This window comes from Pezoporus occidentalis, unplaced genomic scaffold (assembly GCF_034315485.1).
Source record: "Pezoporus occidentalis ecotype Australia unplaced genomic scaffold, CSIRO_AGI_Poc_V1 ctg550, whole genome shotgun sequence".
Lineage (NCBI taxonomy): Eukaryota > Metazoa > Chordata > Aves > Psittaciformes > Psittacidae > Pezoporus > Pezoporus occidentalis.
Window position 1 is genome coordinate 14,449 of NW_026915889.1, and position 15,232 is coordinate 29,680.

At 46.8% G+C, this 15,232-nt stretch overlaps 1 protein-coding gene across 12 annotated transcripts in view; it reads right to left on the reverse strand.

The window, feature by feature from the left end:
• The window catches only part of TYW1B (tRNA-yW synthesizing protein 1 homolog B), a 48,003-nt gene that overhangs the window by 11,428 nt on the left and 21,343 nt on the right, over positions 1 to 15,232 (reverse strand). For 9 of the 12 annotated variants that reach the window (XM_062638206.1, XM_062638213.1, XM_062638208.1 and 6 more), the window contains 4 exons: positions 11,292 to 11,344; positions 9,693 to 9,811; positions 6,513 to 6,622; positions 2,511 to 2,688 (listed from right to left, as the gene is read on the reverse strand). In XM_062638206.1, coding sequence (XP_062494190.1) covers positions 2,511 to 2,688; positions 6,513 to 6,622; positions 9,693 to 9,811; positions 11,292 to 11,344 — 460 coding nt within the window. Of the gene's footprint in view, positions 1 to 2,510; positions 2,689 to 6,512; positions 6,623 to 9,692; positions 9,812 to 11,291; positions 11,345 to 12,281; positions 12,305 to 14,810; positions 14,834 to 15,232 lie in introns of those variants that run through there. The other 3 variants (XM_062638215.1, XM_062638214.1, XM_062638217.1) reach the window with 3 other exon arrangements.

Below are 15,232 nucleotides of genomic sequence, written 5' to 3' on the forward strand. Positions count from 1 at the left end.
CTCCATCAAGTGACTATCATCTTAATAGCCAGACATTATAACTTAACTTTCAACAACTACATCCCAAAGCTAAGAATATCACACACAGAGCCTTGGCAGATGATTCAATTATCTTTTCCTTACTCAACTAAACCATATTTCACTCCAGGGTTAACTGTAGCACATGCAGAAAGGCTTCCCAAAGCAGGCTGCCAGGGGTTACTACAAGGCACTGAAAGGCTCTGCTTCTCCCCATGGTTACAAACCATAAAGCTCAGCCCCTTCCCCACATTCTATTTGCTCTGGCTAATGGAGACATAATCCCATTCGAGAGAAATGCAGCCATCATTCAGCTGCTTTCTACTGCTGGACACACTGAACTCACCTGGCCTGCAGCTGCCATCAGTAAAGTACTTTTTGGAAGGGAAATCAAAGCTGTTTAGAAAATGAAACCAAACACAATTCCCCAGCATGTTCTCCTTCCACTTCCAAGGCTCTTATCTTGTATAAACCCCGCACTCCAGTCTTTCTGGTCACACAACGCCAGTGAGCACAGCATCTGTGAGCCCAACAGCAGAACCTTCTAAAAAGATTAAACCTCCTCTGAGAGTGTGAAGAGCCTGGCTGGGGTCTAATCCCTTCTGTAAACTCCAAGGGTATAAAGGAGAAGCAGCACCACTGCAGACCATTGGCAAACAGATAACGAAGGACATTAAAAGGAACAACCTAAAACAAGCTCCCTTGTCACAGACAAATCTGATCAAGCCAGTGAATGTAACACACGTCCACCCTTCATGGCATCTTCCATGGAATGATGCATCCTAACTGTACCACGTATCTCTTCAGCTCTCCACGCTTTTCAGGACATTTTGCAAGCGTTATTTGGGAAGTCTCTCAATGAACAGGCTGCTGTCCCAGCTACATTTGGCTCTTTAGACAAGAAGAAATTAGAAACTATTGTTCAGCTGCCAACAGTGACACCTAAAAAGACACCACCCTCTGCCCTCCCCAGAGGTGAGAAAGGGACAAGAAATTGTCCAGAATGAGACCAAGCATCCAGGAAAAGCCACTTAACATGGACACTCAAAACAACCTCTCTGAACACATTCTGCCTGTATTTAGAAGCATGAAATAGCCCAGAACAAACACAACATTTTAGGTTTTAAAAAATAAAACCAACCGTTTTGCATAGAAGCTTGTCTGGCCTTGCAGCCCAAAGCCACAACGTCAAAAATGATCAAGTGTTCTAGGAGTGAGCGGATTGAAGTATTCAGTTTCAAAGTACGTGGCCAAAACACTCTTTTCTTCACTTAATGCTGCATTTGCCTAATCAAAAGGGGCTCCAGGGAAGATGGAGTGAGTGTTTTCAAAACATGAGCTGAGGAAAGTCACCTCTTCTCCGAGGATCTCAATCCTCAGGACAGGCAAGAGCCAGACTCACTGTTGTACTGGAGAAAATTAAGGAATTGGAAGAGATCCCAGGGAGGGATTTCTGCCCCACATTGCTCCAAAATGGAACGGTCCACAGGGTTCTGTTATGGCTCGAACTGGAGTGACGCTGACCTTGTGCATGTTCTGCCATAGGGGAACGAGGAGAAAGGGCACAAACTGATGCTCCTGGAACACAGCTACGTTTCATACTCAGCAGGAAATACTGTTGCATAGTACTAGGATGGATTTTCCAGCGTTCCTCCTACTTTATCGGTTGTCATTTCCAATCTACCTGAGATCAAATTCACTGCATTACCACATCTGAACTCGGGCAGTGATTTCCGACTGAGTAGCACAGCACAACTCAAGAGCAATAAATTGCTCTCAGGCCTCCAGCCATGAGGGGGATTCCCCGGCCAGTCAGGAGACAGCCTGGTCAAGGAGATAAAGAACAGAAACAGAGGAAGAGGACTCAAGCCAGTAACTGCTCAATACATGCTCACGGGCTATAAAACCTCCTGTGTGTGCCTGGAGACAGATGAAGCTGCACTCATAGAATCACAGAATCACAGACTGGTTTGGGTTGGAAGGGACCTTAAAGCTCATCCAGTTCCAACCCCCTGCCATGAGCAGGGACATTTTCCACTAAAAGACCAGGTTGCTTCAAGCCCCGTCCAAACTGTCTTCTGCAGTTAGAACAAAGATCAGACTGCAAGAGAAGCTCACAAATGAAAAAGGCAATTTACAAGCTGAGTCTCCTGCTCTGGCTCTCAGAAACACTTGCACTAGTTATCATCCATGTCCCCAAGCCCAATAGGCAGCTCACTCGCTCTTCTTCCGCTGTACGTCCAGGAGGTACTATATTATATCCTCTTCCTTTTCAGAAGTAATCCCACTTTAAGAGATACAGAAAGGAAAAATCAAACTGGTAGAAAAAGGGATGAGGAAGAGCATGGGGAGACAAAGGTTAAAATCAAACAGATGCGATACTCAGTGGGCTTTTTCACTGTCAGCACAGAGCTGACTGATGAGCAATAAAGTGGAATTAAAACACAAGTCTGCACTCAAATGTTTTAGTAGGTATTTTGTCCATCTCTTACCTAATCTCATCTGGGAACTGTGCATTTGTAACCAGGAAAGTAGAGATGCTATGCTGGTGCAGGAGCCTCACAAACCGGTTGATCTCCGGGTACATGATGGGCTCTCCCACCAGTGACAGTGCGCAGTGCTTTGCGGTCATCGCTTCCTCGAAGCGAGCTGCTTGTACTCCTGAGACGCCTGCAAATAGAGGGAAAAACAGGGTTCTGTTATGGCTCGAACTGGAGAAAACCAGGCTTAAATCAACTACCACCCCCACCCAAACCATGCATCTGTATCGAAAATAAACCCTGGCACAAGGAAGACAGAGCAAAACCAGCTGGAGCCCTCCTCAAGGGGAGGGGACATCAGGGCACAGCCAGTGTCCATCTACCCACAGCACAGAGTACGCCCAGATACACGGAGCTTGGGATTTTGTGTGTCCTGTGAACTACTGCAAGTAATCTTCTAGTAATGTTTGAGTCAAGCTTTCCATTGCTATCACCTCAGTGAAGCTGTCTGGATGCTGAGACGGAAACACAGGAGAAAGTTTAATGCCACTTGACACAAGTGTCTTGAAAAGGAAAAGCAGGGTATGCCTGCGTCTGCTGCTGACCCACATGGTCCCACAGCCCCAGAGGGAACAGCTCCCCAAGAAGCTGGGCACACTCCCCACACAAAGCACCAACAACCAGGTCCAAATCCATATTGGCAACCACATGAAATGCAACTCCACAGAGGATGTATTCAAAAAGAAAACCCGCCACATGACGCCATCCTGAACAGCAAGAGACGTTCCAAGAACAAAAAGAGGAAAACACCAGGAGCTCAACTGCAGCATCCATGTGAAAATGCTGTCTGCAGGCTTAACCAACCTGAGCCACATGTGTTGCGCCCATCAGAGGGCAGGGGAGAGGCAAATGCTCCTCCTGGAGTCCTCAGTACAGGAAAGACATGAACCTGTTGGAGAAGCTCCAGAAGAGAGCCCCCAAAATTATCAGAAGGCTGGAGCAGCTCTGCTCTGGAGACAGGCTGAGAGAGTTGGGCTTGTTCAACCTGGAGAATGCTCCAGGGAGACCTTATTGCAGCCTTTCAGTTCTTAAAAGGGGCCTATAAGAAAGATGGGGAGAGACTCTTTAGCAGGGCCTGCTGCGATAGGATGAGGGGTGATGGGTTTAAACTCAACAGGGAGATTCAGGCTGGATGCGAGGAAGAAATTTTGTACAATGAGGGTGGTAAAACCCTGGCACGGGTTGCCCAGAGAGGTGCTGGATGCTCCATCCCTGGAGACATTCAAGGCCAGGCGGGATGTGGTTCTGCCAGCCTGATCTAGTTGAAGATGCCCCTGCTCATTGCAGGGGGATTGGACAAGACGAGTTGTGAAGGTCCCTTCAAACCCAAACCATTTTGTGATTGTATACCAGACCACGTGTTCAGATGTGAAATCAGCTGCCTACAAATAAGCTTTTGCTCTAAGTACGTCCCTGCATGTTCCTTTGACATGCCTCAATGTATTCAGATAATATCAGAGGGTTTAGATGGGAGATTGGTCTGTTTTAAAGAAACCAAAGCCTTGAGTTTCAAACCAGGTCCTCAGCTCACCTTGTGTTGCCTAGAAGCTGGAGCTCAGGCAGTACAGAAAACTATAGGCTATGCTCCAAAGCCCAGATAAAAAGAGGTGTTGGTGGATATTGCTTCAGCCTCACGTAGAAAAGCTGGTCTGTGATAAGAGCAGAACTTGGTGCATGATAAAGCAGCCACACTCAGCCCTGAAGAAGTGACAGGACTAACGGTTAATGCTGCACAAACCTGACAGTACTAAATGAGACCTTCATCTGAAAAGAAAGCAGCATCTCAACCACACACTGAGATGAAAGGATAACTTTCCTTTTCCCAAAGCTACTTGAAGGTGGCTTTGAATTTAATTAATTTCTCTCCCTCAGCACCTTGCCACTGGACGATGACAATCACCCTGTGCCAGCTTTAGAAGCAGACAGAAAGTAATGCCAACAACATGTAAAGTTTGAGTCACTTTCTCAGAGCAGTTGACATCAAATGTAGCATAGGGGACATACACTGCAGAGAGGGCAGAGGTTTTGTAGGAATCATCTGACTACACAAATCACAAGATAGGCATAAACTAAAAAAGGATTAGTGTGTATTCCAGGGAGTGTGTGAACTCCCCTGCACTTTGGGCTGCCATACCACTACAGCTGTCAACCCCTGCTCCTGCAGATGAGCGTCCTCCTGTCTTCAGTCAATGCACTTCAGCAAAGTCAGAGCCTGGGCAGATTTTGGAGGGCATGAAGCAGGCCCAAGACAGTGCAGGAACCTGGAGCCATAGGAACATGAGTACCATCTACAAGAGGCCATGGTGTACAGCTTTCAGCTGCTGCCCAAGCTCAGTTCTCAGCAGAGCATGCAGCCATGCCTCCTTTGATCAGCACAGCTCCTCTGAAGAGCTGATCCCAGCTGCTTTCCTACTGGTGTGCTTTCATTTGAGGGGAAAAAAAGCAGCATCTGGCACATCTGCCTAGAGAGGCTGGTTGGTGACTTCGGGTACCAGCCATCCCAAGTGACTGGGGAGACAAGGAACTGGTTTTACCCACTCTTACACCGACACACACAGGTAGCCTTAGGATTTCCTAGTTCAGGTCATGCATTTTTGTTTGGGTTTTCACTTTTCCCAAGTGGAACCAGGGCTGTATTATCAGACACTGCCCATCTCATAACTTTGAATTACGTTTCCATTCTGCGTGTGCCCTTCACAAGGGAACAGAGATTTACCAGCCACTACCTACAAAATGCATCCATCATATAAACTGCTTCCCACTCTTCCACCTTAGCTCCCTATCAGCAAGATGTCTCCCCAGCCATTAGCCTAAAAGAACGATGTGACGTTAACCACCATCTTCAAAACCAGTGCACGCTTTGGCAACAATAAAGGAGAAGATGACAACTCTAAAAGCACGCACAGAAGTTCTTCCAGGACAGAAGGCTACTCTCGAGGATATCCTACAGGACACATGGTCCCCGAGACTTCTATTCCTTCAAAGAAGATCTCAATTTTACTGCACTGCATGGAATTAATCTTGGAATCCCAGACTGATTTGGTTAAAGCTCATTCAGTTCCAACACCCTGCCACAGGCAGAGACACCTTCCACTAGAGGAGATTGCTCCAAGCCCCATCCAACCTGGCCTTGAACACTGCCAGGGATGGGGCAGCCACAGCTTCTCTGGGCACCCTGTGCCAGCGCCTCAGCACCCTCACAGGGAAGAATTTGTGCCTAATCGCTAATCTCAATCTCGAAGAAATAACAAACTCACAAAGAGTTCCTATGGGAAGCAAAGTGCAGGACTTGGTGCTGTGTAACTGCTGCTTCGGTCACAAACAGATCTCCTCTATAATTCCTGAAAATAAAAGTGCTCATCCATTAATGAGGAAAACACAATCCCCACGTTTCAGAGCGAACACAAAGCTCTCAGTGGATTAAGCTTGGGCAGTGTATTTCCTATCAGGTTACAGGGTGATTCCTGTTGCCTTCTGCTTGCCCACACTTTTCCATAAGAATCCACATTCCTCACCACCCAGGCTAGCCTCAAGCACTGTGGAAGCCTCTGTGCACTCCAAATAAAGTGATATGACAATTACCAAGAGGCACAAGAAGCAACTCCACACTAATCCCTTAAGGCAGCAGTAGACACCCAATGGCTGACTCATGTTCTAATGTCAAAACCAAGGCAGAACATCTCAGAAAACAAGGTGTGCCACAACAGTTTCTTCTCACCTCTTTCTCCTGTTACAAATCTCATGCCTCCTTCCCAGCATTTCATAGAATTACAGAATTATTTAGGTTAGGAAAGCTCATCAATCCTGACCATCAATTCCACACTGCCAAGTCCACCACTAAACCACACCCCTGAGTGTCACCTTTTTAAATACCTCCAGGGATTTGCTTTGAAGATGCTGATGCTGCTTATCTTCCAAAAGCATCACTCACAGGGAAGAAAGGGGAAAAGTTACCTTTGAACTGCTTGATCATATTCTGATGGCTCTCAATAGCCTCCTGCAAGATCATTTCAGGTTGGTCCATCTTCCATTGCCACTCTGTGCCCACTGGATTTGTATGATGTCTGAAGGAAAAGACAGACAAAGTTATGCACTGCCATTTGTAACACATGTGGGAAGGACCCATCTGACACCTTAGGGACTTAGACACAGTTTAATAATATTAAAGGCAACAAGAAATTCTCAGTAATATCCTGCTTCTGACACAGCTTTCATATGTCATCTCTGAACACCTAGGCTCTGGTTCCCCCAGAAGGAAGAATGGACCTCACAGTTTACATGAAACTTGATATACCTATCTTGAATCACAGGTAAAAGGTCTTTAAGCCAAAATGATGCTCTACAGCAAGAAAGACCTCTGCAAAGAAAGAAGAGGTTCTACCTCCATTTGAGACCACAGCTATACATATCACTAGAAAAGAAAGGTCCTAAGGCACTGAGCCCAGATGTTAAGCAGTTCTTCCCTGTGAGGGTGCTGAGGCGCTGGCACAGGGTGCCCAGAGAAGCTGTGGCTGCCCCATCCCTGGCAGTGTTCAAGGCCAGGCTGGAAGGGCTTGGAGCAATCTCCTCTAGCGGAAGGTGTCTCTGCCTGTGGCAGGGCGCTGGAACTGGACGAGCTTTAAGGTTCCTTCCAAGACAAACCATCTATGGGTTTACAATTTATGTCAAGCCTAAGGTGTACATAAAGCGAGCCTTGGGATGTGTCTCAAACTGAGCCTTAAGTCTTCCAACTCAACAGAGGTCCGAGAAGAGCAAACAGCTGCAGTCCATATGGAAGAAAAACAATTGCAACCCGTTTCACAGGAGGTAAATAAATGAGAATATATTTCAGCTCAGTCCCCTGCAAAGCTGTTTCACTCATACAGGTTGTTGCCATTAGTAAAAGAAGCATTCCAGCTTTCATTATCATTAGGGCTACTGTTTCCACATTTCCTCTTAAAAGTGACCAATGACAGTTAGGGGATGATGAGGCAGAGGCACCTGGAATGTATCATGCATGGAGATTTATCCCAGCTACTGCACTGTTCAATTGGCACTTGTCTGACTTCCTTGGTTCAGCCCCATACTCCAGACACAGGCTGCTGCTGCTGCCAAGTAATACCGAGTGGGTCATCACAGTATCACAGTATGCTAGAGATTGGAAGGGACCTCAAAAGATCATCTAGTCCAATCCCCCTGCCGGAGCAGGAACACCTAGATAATGTTACACAGGAATATGTGTCCAGGCGGGTTTTGAATGTCTCCAGGGAAGGAGACTCCACAACCTCCCTGGGCAGCCTGTTCCAGTGTTCCGTCACCCTCACTGAGAAGAAGTTTCTTCTCAAGTTTAAGTGGAACCTCTTGTGTTCCAGTTTGTACCCACTACCCCTTGCCCTATCATTGTTTGCCACTGAGTAGAGCCTGGCTCCATCCTCGTGACACTCCCCCTTTATATATTTATATACACTAATAGGGTCACCCCTCAGTCTCCTCTAAACTATAGAGACCCAGCTCCCTCAGTCTTTCCTCATAAGGGAGATGCTCCACTCCCTTAATCATCTTAGTTGCCCTGCACTGGACTCTCTCCAGTCATTTTGAGAGGAACAGTGTTAAATGGCCTGCAGTGCAACATCAGGAGCAAAATTCCTTGCTCTGACAACGCTATTGCTTTCTATTTGCTGTTTATGATGTACCTGCTCTGGAGGGACAGAGGGACAAAATGCATGGCAATCCTCTCCCTACCAGTCCAGTCACCGCTGCAGAATTAAAGGCACCACTGCTAGCTGATACATGAAAAAAAAGGAAGACAAAAGACACAAGCAGTACATTTTCCTTCCCAGCCATTAAATGGCTCTGAAGAAAAGCAGCAAAAGTTGCACATTAAACTTGCTATTTGCTGTGTTTGTTCAAACCAGGATACGATGAAAGCCCATCAAAAGCCCTAATTAACATTTCAGAATACAAACTTCACAGGATGACCAGCGTCTAATGCTTACTAATGCTTATACCTAACACTAACATGGGACACAGCTTCTCCAAAATTCTAGCAGTCCTTCTGCACTAATGCTGCCATTTCAATATCCTCATGAAGTATTTCCATGGTTAAAACTTGAAGACTATGAAACAGAAAAAGTGGGGTTCAGGAGCAATTTGCCTGGGTTTGCATGCACGCTCATTCTTTGGGATGGAATGGGTATTTCTGGCAACCAGGTCCCTGGGGAAGGCGTGAATACCAGAGGAAGCACAAGCCCCATCGTATGAGTTAGCTGGCAAGACAAAAGAGCTCAAAGAATAACCTCCACGTCCTCCCACTCAGCGCACTTTCACCTCACTGCTTTTGGTTTTGCTGAGTGTCTCTCACCAACCCCATCCTGCGCTCCCAGCCTGGCAAAACCCTCCCTTGGCAGCCCAGTGAGTGAGCACCGCTGGAGCTGCTCACCGCTCCCATCCAGGCAGAGCTCATTGCCTTTAGAGAACTAACAAAGTCATTCCCCTAAGAAGAGGGGTCACTTTACTGACTAGAATGGAAAGTCATCTAGGAGAGGCTGCTTTAGGAAGGCAACAGTTACCAAGTCATCACTTTTCACGCACTGAGACTGCAACTGAATTGGTGGGGATGAAGGTACCTGAAGTAAGAAAAACGGCCCAATTTCAAACCAAAGATACTCATGTTGCTTCGCACCTTGGTGACTTTGCACAAGATGGGCCAGCCCATGTTCTCTAGAGCACCAGGAGCCACACGGAATCTCAGGCAATGATCTCCAGAGGGAACCAAACCTCTACCAAGTGGGAATTGCAGAGCAGTACATGGAGAGGTGTGTGTCTCCTGCATCCCCAATTCCTCCTTCACTGGTTCTCAGCCAGCCTGACAGAGGACACAGCTCTAGGGAAGGTAGCACCTCCTCAGCCTCCCAGATGTGGAGCCCAGCCACCCAGCTCACATCTGACCATCCCACACCCACGGGCTCCAGCAGCTCTTGGAAGAGGAGGAATACAAGCAGGAGGGGGGAGCGACCTGCTCCCTTTCAAACTCATCCTCCACCAACTTCCAAATTCAAGGGGCACACAAGTAACACTGCCCCAGGCTTCAGGAACAGCACAGGGACAGAGTGGAACAGAGCCCCTGTGCCACAGTAAAACTGCATCAGAGTTTACCTCCAGCAAAAGACACATTTGTTGGCGCAGGCCAGGCTCGGTGTGGCCTCCATGCAGCGATGGCTCTCAATTCCATAAAATGTGTGCTTGTAGCAGCCTCCTCGGCCTCGGAGCATCGACTAACAGCAGAGAAAGACACAAACAAATTCCAAGAACATTGAGCTGAGTGCAGAGCTTTAAATCTGCTCCCCAGGCACATTTGCAGTTTTCAGTCACTAAAAACCTGGGTGTCCAAAGTCACCTGGGACACACAGTGCAAGCAAGAGCACATCGCAGAGCAGCTCAGAATGATGACAGATGCACCCTGGGGGAAGAAGTCCACAACACACAGATCATGGAATCACAGACTGCTTTGGGTTGAAAGGGACCTTAAAGCTCATCCAGTTCCAAGCCCCTGCCACAATGTGACAATGGTACCTTTCAATCTACCTTCCTCCACCTGAGGAGTCCTGCTGATCCAAAGGGAAGTCTTCACTGAGCAGTGGGGAAAGAACACGCAGGTGACCCCTGACAGATGCACAGCCTTGCTATGCAGTTGGAAAATTAAACAAGATGGGAAATGCTGGTTATTCCACCCATTCCTCAAACAACAGAGACTTCAGGAGATTCACAAATTCGAGGAGACCAAGGGCAGGTTGGACAGGGCTTGGAGCAACCTGCTCTAGTGGAAGGTGTCCCTGCCCATAGCGGGGAGTTGCAGCTGGATGAGCCTTAAGGTCCCTTCCAACCCAAACCACTCTATGATTCTATGATATTCTGGATTTCGTAAAACAGGCAAATCAACACTCTCCCTAAAATTTGCAGCTTTTAGGCTGTTTCCCAGCATATGACAGAACACAATCTTTTTAATCTGAGCTGCCACTATGAAACTCAAAACTAATGCTTCCAGCCCCGCTCCTGCTTTCACCCGATACAAACCTCAAACAAACCTCCTGAAGATACTCACATATTGGTGGGAATCTGAGTCAAAGCCACTGCCTGTAACCAATGTCAGTGTCTAGAGCACTTTACATTCAATTCCTGCTTTAGCTCCTCACGCCCTGGGGATGCAGCCCAGCACACAGGAGGGTTCCGGGCTCAAGCGCACGCTGAAGCCAGGTCATGGGGAGCTTCTCGTCACCAAAATACCCAAGTCCTTCTCCTCAGGGCTGCTCCATCCCATCCCCACTAGGCTGTGGTCACAGTCCCACAACAACAGGTTCAAATGTCCTCGTGTGCCCATTCCAGGGGAATGACAGACTCCAGCATCTTTGTTTCAGGGACCTCACAGTGGTGATGAAACCTTCCCACTTCTGTGTGGTGTTCTGCTCCTGCTGTGTACCTCACGAGGCAGGAGTTACTTTAGCAGACAGCAGAATAACAGGAAAAAACAACAGAAAATTACATCCCCAGCTCTTGGCCACAGCCACATGCTCACACTTCGCAGCAGGATTTTAATAGCTTGAAATGTACAACTACAGCTTGGAAGATTAAATTTGGTTTCATTAATGTAATACTGCTTTTTTAAACAACATTTCATTTGGAAATCGTACTACCTGACTAAGTGTCTAGTTTTTTAATTTCAATTTAGAAAATGAAAGAAGGAAAGAGAGCATTTACCTTTGTCCATCGGCAGAGCTTCACCCCAGAATGGCTCCCAATCAGCTTGTAACCTGGAAACCAACAAAACAATAATCAAACTATTGATTGGAACCTGCAGTAACTCAAACACAAAACATGCCAATTGGCACACCAAATCATTCAGCATCACGGTCTCAGCACCGCTCTTTCCCATTGGCCCAAGCTGATGCTACCCAGTGCCCACTCACAGTATCCTCCATTTCCTTCTGGGAGCACAGGGGAGCAAAGGCCATGGCTGCCCAAAGGGCTTCAGACAACTTGGAACACTTTCTCCTCACCGGATATTTAGTTATATTGCTCTGTCTTGCTTGAATCAACAGAGGGTGGCCAGAAGACTTCTCCATGTGACAGGAAGGCAGACTAACAGGTCTAGCCTCTTAGTGGAACGTGGAACACCTCGCTGACCCCAGGGGGTTAGGATATGGGAAGGACCAGGACAGGGAAACAGAAGCATCTCCTCCCATCCCTAAGCCATCATCCCAGAACAGACTGCTCCCCAGAACCACAGAGACCTAATTCCCACTGCTTCTCGGTAGGTCTGACCAGCCTGGAGGACAACATCTGATTCAGCAGGGAGGGCAGAGGCAATGAACCACAAGGCAGGGCTCAGCTTGAACCCAGACTTCACAGGTTCACCACTTCCACCTTCACTGCCCATGAAGGAGCTGCAGAGAGGGAGCCGCTGCGTTATGCCCAGAGGAAAGCTGATTTCGCATCACTTCCCTGCTCCTCAACCGAGACCAATACAATTTCATTTCAATTTATTAGCCCAGGAAGATTAATTCCACAGCATTTGTTAAGCACTAAGCACTATTACTACCCAAACTGCTTGAGTTGGGTTCTTTTTCTCTTTGGAAAACGTGCCTAGGGACCAATATGTCTGAAGGATTAAAAGTCACTTCAAAAACCAGCATAAAAATAAGAGGGATTTGAGCAGCCCGACTGTGTCATTCCCACTGCAGCACTTACACATCCATGGCCTGGCTGTCCCCAAACCAGCACATCTCAACTGACTGCTTTAGGCTGACATTTATATTAACGCTTTCAAGAGAAAAATCGACTTCTAGGTATGAAGTCTCCTTCCTGCCAATCAGCATGAAATTAACAGGGGAAAAAAGCCTTCTGCTCACCAGAACTGCCCATCATCTCCTACAGCAAGTAGCACAGTGAGCCTGCTCATATGTCACCATGTGTCTCTTGCATGGTGAGGTCCCAGGGGAGCGTGACTGCGCCCCAAAGTCCCCCACACCTCCGAGGACACTAAGCCATGAACTACAGTGAGAGCTGCACCAGCTCAAAATTAAACTGTGTGAAGATGAAGATGTCTGCATGGCTGAGGACACTCCTGCCTCCTCACACTGGTTCTATCCTTGCAGGGGTTAGGACAGAGGCAATTTTAGCCCGACCAGTCCCCTGAAGCAACTCTCCAGGAGACTGTATGGACAGCACAGGGGGAGTGGCTGCAGGAGCAAGCAGTGGGGCTCCCCTGTTACATGGCAAAGGGGTCAACTGCCACATTAAGCAGGGCTTTGGGGACATCAGCGTCAGGCTGCTCCTATGTCCTGAGATCCCTCTCCCCATCCAGCTCTGCGGGAATAGACAATATTCCAGCCTTTTCCTCCCTAAATGAATAAAGCCCTATATATCATGGAAGAAAGAACTACTGCAAGCCAAAACCAGCCTTGGTATTCCATATGGCCCATCATTCAGTCCTCTCCTGGAGAAAGACATCAGCACTTCTAATAGGGAATTTATAGTCTCAAAAGCCAAATGCAATACTGGGGACACCTTTATCTATGACTGCATGAGACCCAGAAGACCCTGTGGCAACTTCTGACCGACACTACACTTGGAGGGACAGCCAAACACACAACTGCATTTGGCTGCATCACATCATCTCTCCCACCCGCAGTCTGTCCTACTTACTCCTTCAGCGTATCTTTGCAAACAGGCTTGTCCAGCAAGGTCTAATCTCAGCTGAGACCTCCCTGTGCACCTCAGGTTTGTGTCCTCGCAGGATTTCTTGACAAGAAAACTTTGCCAAATGTGAAAAGGATGCTGCATTCCTGCTCCCTCTACTACAGCTGCCCAAGGCAGGCTCCTTGCTGATGGCAACCAGCACAGCCCCAGCCTTATTTGTTCACTTTTCAGAATCAGCAACAGCGTTCATGTAAGATCATTCTCTCACAGATCTCTTGTCAGTAGAAGTAAGATGACTGCTTTAAAATGGGGTTTAGGTTAAAATTAAATTGGAAACAGGACATGCTCACCCAGATCTGCTACCCAGTTGTATGAGGGAAGAGATGAAGCAGCTAAACTGAGCAAGGTGCCAAGCTCTTTAGTTACTTAATTAACTTCCACCATGTGGAGAGCCCACAGCTTCCTCTGAAGGTCAAGAAAATTGGACCCATTCAATATCAAAACCGTCTTACAAACATTACTCATAAGCAATCACTCTAACTGAATATTTGGATACAATACCCTCCAAACAATACAGACTGCTGTCTCCATGGGACTCTGCTCACCGTCCTGATGCACCTTCAGATATTAAGGCTGAACAAACACAATCCACTTATTGTTTCTAAAGCCCAATATTCAAAGGAATACTTAAATCATAAGCAGGCTGATAGGAATCAGCTCAACTCCTGACTAAAGTCCTATCTAAGTCTGCATATTAGTTGATCCTGCTCTAGATGATAAACTCTGAATGACTTACAAGTCTGCCAAGCTTCACCAAAGTTGTTATTTTATTTACTACAGGAAGACATGAATTAAGATTTTGGGTGAAGGGAGTGTTATCATGCAGTAACACTGAGCTGATAAACATTTGGTGATTGCTGGCCCTGACAATCCAACTGGACTTTAATAAGCCATGGGCAGATTTTGAACTGAAGAGACTGCCAGCACCACAGATGCTGACTGCTCCCTTGTATGGGGCAAAACATTTCTGTGACCATTGAAACTGCATCGCAGCATTTCAACTCTGTATTGGAAATAACAGTCCCTAAAAACCAGCCCTTTAAAAGTCCTTTCACTGAAATTCAAAGAATTCATTGAGGGACCCTGCAGTACTCTCAGCCACAGAGGCAGGATACTGCCAACTACATACCTGTGTCGTGTTCCAGGCTATCCAAGGTATTCTGGTTTTGATTGCTTACCAGTACCATACCCATAGCATGTCCTTCTAAGCTCCTGAATACGTATGAATTCGGTGCATATGCGAGCTATTATGCTATTTTAGTTTTTCAAGCCGAACAGATAAGTCAAATTTCTGCAAGTACAACTTGTGAACTGCTTTTGAGGACCGCTGACTATTTGATTGCGGCAAAATATCCAGAAAGAAATCCAGAGACACTTTCCAGTTCAGATCTCTACACCACCAAAAGCTGCTTTACAGGCAAGCCTTTGAAAGCACAGAGCAAAAGATTTAATTATAAAAGAATGAAGTAGAGGAGTGGTTAAAATAAATCCTCAAAGAGTACAAGAAAAGAGACTTACCCATCCTCCTCTAAGAGTGCAGTCACCATTAGCTTGGTGAAAGCCAGTCTGGTGTCACATTGCCTTCACAAACTCAAATGACTTTCAGAAGGCTTTCCTTCCAAGTAACACAGAGCTGGCAAATCAGTGTGGTTCTATCAAGCCATCTCCTTAAATAAAAGCTGCCTTGTTTGAAGCACTGATTATTTGTGGAAGCTGAAACTCGGTGCAGAAAGGGGAACTTCACACTAGGAGACTCTTTACGGGCAAAAACGAATCCCAGTTTTCTGCAAGAGTGCAGTTTAACAGAAGCTGAAGTCACTGACACACAGCAGTAACCCATCACCACTGATTTAAGGTGCATTTTGCAAGTGGTAACACAACTCCTACACTAGAACCACCACCCAAAAGACAGTGTTCTGCTAAAGCTAGAAAATTAGTAA